The 7,500-nt window shown below is 51.1% G+C and overlaps 1 protein-coding gene across 1 annotated transcript in view; it reads right to left on the bottom strand.

Moving 5' to 3' along the window:
• Positions 1-7,500, bottom strand: part of LOC311322077 (supervillin-like) — a gene marked incomplete at both ends in the record, with an annotated part of 68,662 nt that overhangs the window by 4,641 nt on the left and 56,521 nt on the right. The window contains 8 exon segments of the mRNA XM_084454087.1: positions 554-659; positions 1,240-1,394; positions 2,753-3,032; positions 3,327-3,483; positions 5,260-5,435; positions 5,704-5,849; positions 6,448-6,595; positions 7,374-7,500. The exon segment at positions 7,374-7,500 is cut by the window's right edge and continues 10 nt beyond it. Coding sequence (XP_084310213.1) covers positions 554-659; positions 1,240-1,394; positions 2,753-3,032; positions 3,327-3,483; positions 5,260-5,435; positions 5,704-5,849; positions 6,448-6,595; positions 7,374-7,500 — 1,295 coding nt within the window.

The raw sequence follows: 7,500 nt of genomic DNA, 5'->3' as shown, positions 1-7,500 counted from the left end.
ATACAGTCTGATATATTTGGAACAAAATACATTTTTCATGGGTCTCCAATCGTTTTCATTCCTCTGTCCTGTTTCACACAAAACTCATCTCCATAACACACACTCTCTCTCTCTTACGCTCACTCACACACACACATGCGCGCACACACACACACACACACACACACACACACATGCTCTCTCTCTCTCTCTCTCTCTCTCTCTCGCACACACACACTCACATGCACACACAAAACAACAAAATCGGACAGACTCCCATGCAAACACTCTCCCTCACAGACACACACACACACAAAACAACAAAATCAGAGGCAGAGGGACAGGTGAGAGGACGGGTGGAGGGAGAGAGAGAGGAGGAGAGCAAGAGGAGAGAGAGGAGGGAGGCAGAAGAGAGAGAGGAGGGGGGGGCAGAGGAGAGAGAGGAAGAGAGGGGGGGGCAGTGGAGAGAGAGGAAGGAGGGGGGGAGCAGAGGAGAGAGAGGAAGGAGGGGGGGAGCAGAGGAGAGAGAGGAAGGAGGGTGGGGAGCAGAGGAGAGAGAGGAGGTGCTGCTTACTCTGGGTGCTGTCCTCCTCCTCCTCCCTCCTCCCGGCGTGGACGACCATCCCTCCATTAAAGCACTGCAGGAAACACGGAGGCTCCTTCCCCTGCTGGACCTGCACCTGGGGGCCGGACGAGAGTGGTCAGACACACACACACACACACACACACACATATATGCATACACATACACACACGCATACACATACACACACGCATACACACACGCATACACATACACACACGCATACACATACACACACACTGCATGCCAAGGGGAATGCGGATGCAAATTAGCTTGAAGCTAGAATCTGGTACAGTGCATAATATGTTGTCATAGTAGTCTATGCTTAATGTATATGTTTTAACTGTACGCTGTCCCTTTTAAATAAATAAATTAACGGATGAAACACACACACACATACACTCTCACACACACACACACACACACACACACACACTGCATGCACATACACACAGACAGACACAAACACACACACATTCACTCACACACACACACACACACACACATACACATACACACATACGCACGCCGCACACACACACACACAGACACACACACACACACAGCATACACACACACGCGCATATTCTCACACACACACACACACGCACCCACGCCGCATGCACACACACACATATACTCACACACACACACCCACGCCTGCACGCTCCCCTTACCTGTGCTCCTCTCTCCTCGTCCAGTTCCACGGTCATCAGCGCCGACGTTCCTTTCTCGCTGACCGTGGAGTTCCTTCCCTGCCAGAAGAAGTAGCAGCACTTCTCCTTCCCCGCGCCCGCCGCCCTCGTCTGCTCCGGGTTCTGCCTCTTCCCCACTGAGGGACACACACACACACACGCACACACACACAGATGCAGAGACACACCACACACACACACACACACAGACGCAGAGACGCACACACACACAGCCAGAGAGGACATAACACAATCCATGTCAATATTGTCCGTGGGGATACGGTGCATACTGGTTGCACTGCAGGTTACAGTTTTACGGCAGCAATGTACTCAGCAAAGGCAGGTCAATATGAGGTCGATATGAGGTCGATATGAGGTCGTTATGATCGTTATGAGGTCGATATGGTCGTTATGAGGTCGATATGATCGTTATGAGGTCGATATGGTCGTTATGAGGTCGATATGATCGTTATGAGGTCGTTATGAGGTCGTTATGATCGTTATGAGGTCGATATGATCATTATGAGGTTGATGTGAGGCTAGGCGAAATCCCTGTCAAATGTGTTCCGCTAGATAAGTCCCCCCCACGGGGGCGATGTCAGCAGTCAGCACGTCTCCATGTCTGTGTTTTCTGCACCCGGGTCCTCTCAGGGGCTGTGCTCCGCCCCCTGCCCGTACCTGGTTCTGGGAAGAGCCGTCCCGTAGTTCTTCTAACCATCGCTTATGGCGACGGTTCCCCCCTCATTACATAACATTACAGTCATTTAGCAGATGCTTTTATCCAAAGCGACTAGCAATAATTGACTGGCTTGGATTCCCGCAGTAGCTCCATAGAAGAGTCCTGGATGTGTGACCCTCAGGGGGGAATGCATCCCTGACTAATGCGCCACAAGGGGGAGAGAGAGAGAGAGAGAGAGAGAGGGAAGGAGAGAGAGAGAGAAAGGGTGAGAGAGAGAGAGAGAGAGCGCGAGAGAGAGAGAGAGAGAGCGCAAGAGAGAGAGAGAGAGAGAGAGGGAAGAAGAGAGAGAGAGGGAAGGAAAGAGAGAGAGGGAAGAAGAGAGAGAGAGGGAGAGAGAGGGAAGGAGAGAGGGGACTGCAGAGAGGGCATCTAACCCAGACTCATCGCTTCGTACGGTCTTTACATGGAGAGGGTTTGGATTGGTGGAAGGGTGTGTTCTAGCACAGTGTTCTAGTCAGCAGTACTGAGCGAGGGTTACACTTGCCTACAGTTCCGCCCCAAGCCACGGAGGAACCAGGTCATAAAACTACCTGAGCTGCTCCAGATGTGTCTTTTCAAGTCTTTTCAAACCACCGGGGGGACAGGCTCCATATGAAAATAATTTCAGACTTCACATGACGTCGTTCAACGAGAGAGAAATGGAACGAATGGCGGGAGAAAATGAGAGAAAAAATGCAGAGAAGAGTATAGTGTTGAGGGCGGGTTCACGCTGTGCGCTCGTGCGTCGGTGCGTGCGTGCGCTGGCGAGACACTGACCTGCCACGCTCACCGTGTACTTCCACTTCACCACGTAGGCGTCGCCCTCGTGGAACTGGCCGATGCTCGGGCGCGGCAGGCGGCTGTAGTCGAACTCCAGGATGTGCCACACCTCCACCGCCTGCGTGCTCACCTCGTAGCCCCGCCCCTCCTCGCCCTCCACCAGGCCGTAGCCCCGCCCCACGCTGAGGCCGTCCAGCACGGTGCGCACCGGCGTCTGGAGGAGGGGCAGCATCAGGGCGGCGCTGTAGGGGCGGGGTTGGTCCGAGACCGGCCCCTCCTACAGGCGGAGAGGAGGACGAGAAGAGTTGATGTGTGTGTGTGTGTGTGTGTGTGTGTGTGTGTGTGTGTGTGTGTGTGTGACGGAGAGGGAAGCATTAGGGTTGGAGGGAAAAATTGGGGCCAAAATTGTCGGGAGGGGTCAGCGCTCCGAGTCTGCTTCAGGATAATATTTCAGTATTTCAGACTAGTCCTGTGACTCAATGACAACAACAAAAAAGTCACCCGTAAACAATCAAACCCCCTTCAAGTTGAACGGTGCGTGAATACGAAGACGCCTGGTTAGAAAGTGCACCTTGTGTTCGCTGAGGTGGTCGTTGCCGTTCTTTGTGGCGGCGGCGGGGGTCTTCTTGGAGTCGGTCCAGTCCAGGAACTTCTCCTTGAACAGGGTGGTCTCGTTGTGCTGGGTCAGCCGCCCGAACACGGCCCAGTCTGGCCGGCCCTGGCCTTTCCTACACCGGGCAGGGAAAGAGAGGGTAGTGCAAGTGTGTGTGTGTCTGAGGCCACTTTGCCCCTGCCCATTTAAAGCTACACGAGATAACTCGGCACTTTGGCGGCCCCTCTGGCCGTGATAAAAACTGCTGTGTACTAAGAGCATACAGTACTAGCAGTACAGTGTACTAGCCAGTACACCAAATGCGGTCTCATGTCACAAAATAATTTTTTGGGTCTTGCTATAGCCAATTCATAAACTATTGAATATTTAACTCTAAAAAAGTTATTTGATGCAGCTTTAAAGCATGCAGATTCTGCTGGGATCTAGACTTTTTTCCACATGGAACAGTCGTTCATATGTGTGTGCAGTGGCGATTTTACATTAGGGGCAGGTGGGGCAGTGCCCCACCTGGTGGCGCTGTTGTGCAAGATGCATCTTAGCCTACAACTGTGTTTCGGAAAAATCTATTTTATAATTAATACAAAATAGTGATTCAGTGGTGAAAATGAAAAACGCATGTATAAATATAATAAACCTGACTGACACTATGTATAGTGCTGTTTTGCAGTAATTCCCTTTGTATGAGCGTGTCACAGACTGCTCTGACTCGGCAGAGGGGCACCGAAGCGTTCTCCCCTACTGTTGCTATAGCGACAATGTCAGCGTGGTCGGGAGTAATGTGAAAAAATATCACGCAGATTTAATTGAGTGGAGGGGCAGAAAAGTCTCTTCCCCTACGAAATCTACCTGGCAACAGGTTTAGCCAGGGAATAATAAAACAACGTTGATCAAAGTTGAACTACTGGGTCATTGTCGATGTCGATCTACGTTAGCCAATGCTGCTAGCTAAAGTTTTGTAGAAATTAAGTGTTTTCAGGTGCAACAATGAATAGTGTAGATTATTTGTTGAATGTGCGGTTTAGTACATTGAAACTTGAAGAGAAACTGGAAATAAAACGTTTAGCCACACGACCAGAAGAATTGGTGCTGCTTCAGGCTGGAGATAAGGTAACCCGTACCTTCAAACAGGAATGGTTTGAGAAAAAGAAGTGGCTAACTGCTAGCACCTCGAAAAGTGCGCTGTTCTGTTTCCCTTGTATTCTTTTTGGTGGAGACTCTGTTTGGGCATCGTCTGGATTCAAAGACATTAAACATCTGTCAGAAAGAACAGCGAAGCATGAAAGCTCTGCGTCCCATCTGAACTGTGCCATGAAGCTGGGTTTACTGGGGCAGCTCAACGTCCAGGCACAGCTCTGATGCGTTTCGCCGTTCCATTGCGGAGCACAACAAACAGACCGAGGAGAATCGGTATGTTCTGGGGAGGCTGATCACTTGTATTCAACTCTGTGGGAAGTGCGAAATAGGTTTGCGTGGTCACGACGAGTCAGCAAACTCACTGAACCCAGGCATTTTTCGGTGCATTTTTGAGACGATGTGTGAGGGGGACTAATGTGGACAGTGCGCCTTCACTGTAGTAGACTATTTGGCTGTGATATAGGTGGAGTACTAATAGGTTATGCGTAGTGCCCAGGTCTGATGGGTGCACACTTGTCACGTGTTGCTTTCAGAACCCTGGACCGGGCATGCGCTCTCTTATGGTTCTAATTAGCCTACTCTGCGTGTGTTGATGTGTCGTTAACTGTGTGTGTTGTAGCCTCTGCTCTGATGTACCTACCGTAGACTAATTGGCTACCTTTAGTTCTTGTGATGGCGACATAATATAAAACTGCCCCTCCAGAAATGCCATGCTAAAATCGCCACTGTGTGTGTGTGTGTGTGTGTGTTCCCCTACTTGGGTATGAGGGAGTTGCACTCCCCAGGGTCCAGGGGGTTGATGTCACAGCAGGTGTAGTCGAAGGTGCCGTTCCACAGGTGCTTGGCCAGCTGGAAGGCCACCTTCCTCTGGGCCAGGGTCACCTCCTTCCCATGCCACACGTACACCTCGCTGCCGAAGTCAAACACCAGCACCTGACATGGGGCACGGACAGGAGCAATGTCACTACTAAAATACAGATGTATAATGGATAGTGTACTGTACAATGACTACCTCCAAATGTGCAGCTTCTAGTAAAGTCGGATAACACAGTTTGTTGTGTTTCGTGACGTCTGCTTTCTAGATTTTATATTGTTTAGTCTCTTTAAGGGTTTTCAACTCTGCTCCGTTTCAGACTTGACTGAACCGACGGTGATGATTCACAGCGGCTGGTGCGGACGCTAACGATCTCAGGATGCCCACCTCTGTGGGGTGGAGCAGGGTGCAACGGGGCATCTTGCCCCAGAAGTCGTCGTCGGGCACCAGCTTGTCTTCCACCAAACGGTAGATGCAGTTGGTCTCCACGATGGCGCTCTCGTAGAGTTCGTCCTCATCCGGCTTCCCCGCCACTGTGGAAAACAGGAAGTAGTGTCAAAAGCACTGGGGGAAACAGGAAGTAGTGTCAAAAGCAGACAAAAATGGGGGTAGATACTAACCTGACGCGCGCCAGACGGTTTGTTTCACACAACCGTCTGGGAAAGCTTCGTTGGAAACTGTTTGGAAAAGGGCAGGCACTTTCAAAACTACTCGGCAGGCGATTGGATGAACCGCGTCTATCACGGGTGAGTCAAATTCTTACTGAAGCCAGCCGGGAGAAGAGCGAAAACATCGTTTCCGCAGAGAAAGGCCTTGAAGAAATACTCTCCATTTCAGATATGACTGAACACTGATTGGCCGTTCATTTTCGAATCGTGCCCAAACGGATCTCTATCGAGCTTTGCCAGATTGATGTGCGGAGTGAAACAGCGTGAGCTCGCAAGATCAGGATGGTCTCACGAGGCTACAAAGACACAGCGTCAATCAGTTTTAACACTGAGGTCCATTGTACACTATTGTGCACACTACTGTAACTTGCAGACTAACGACCGTTCTCCTAAGATCTAGCACCTTTGGGTCAAGTGTTTCGGGATGTGAACATCCGGCAAAGGCCCCCCCTCTCGTCCTCACCCTGGTAGCTGGCCTGGCCCCCCAGGATCCTCCAGAACTCCTTGGCGGCGTGGCTGCTGGTGTTGACCCCCTCCTCGATCTCCTGGACATAGCTGGCCCTGCAGCCCAGGTCCCTCTTGGTCTGGATGAAGGTGGCCATCTCCGCTGCCTGGAGACAGGGGAAGACACAGAGAGAGAGGAGCCGTGACGGACTCCGTAGGCCCGGGAGATACCCTGCTACCCCGTGAACCAGATGTGAGTACTCCTTGGTGGTCACCTCTAATTCAGGCTAGTTCTGAAATAGCACTGCCCTGAGTAATGGTCTCTGTTGACAGGCGGTGTCATTTCAAGGTGATACGTAGCCAATGAACCATGGTACAGACAAACGATGTGGAGATATGTAACGTGAGACATTTGTGATGATTTGAAGCCTCAATGTTGAGCAACAAGATGTCTTTAAAAAAAAAACATGCCCTGTAGTTAACATTGTGACCGTGTTATAAACCACCCACTTCAAAGAATCTGTTCGTCCACGGGGTCACCGCCTTGTTTGAGGGTCAGAATGAGGTCAGCATCCCGCCTGGCTACCCAGAGTTCCTCTGGGCCGGGGTCTGTACTGAACAATGGCACTGGGTTTTGAGTGTCAGGCTTCAGTTTCCTGCAGCTGGCTTCCACTCACACGCCACTTCCTGTGCTACGCCACTGCTACTTCCTGCCAAGGCTGTGTTTACTTCCTGCACGTGAGGCGCACCCCTAAGTAAAACACAGGCCCTTTAAGCCCTTTACTGGGCTCCTGAACTCAGCAGAGCACCATCACTCACCGTGCACTGACAGCACAGCTTACACTGTTTGAGTTTTACTGCATGTACCGTAATTGTTGATCTAAGTGTATACGAATGTGTGTGTGTGTGTGTGTGCGCGTGTGTGTGTATCTTCAGCAAACTCACTTTGGCCTTCTCGATGACGTTGGCGAACTCGCCAGTCCAGGTGAAGCAGTGGTGAGGAGTAACGAGCAGAAAGCAATCTCCGCTGTTCAACGAGGACACTCTGGGCTCCACTAGCCTGGTCTGGACA

This window comes from Borostomias antarcticus, assembly GCF_949987555.1.
Source record: "Borostomias antarcticus genome assembly, chromosome: 2".
NCBI classification, from domain to species: Eukaryota; Metazoa; Chordata; class Actinopteri; order Stomiiformes; family Stomiidae; genus Borostomias; species Borostomias antarcticus.
This window is presented reverse-complemented; position numbering and strand designations above follow the sequence as displayed.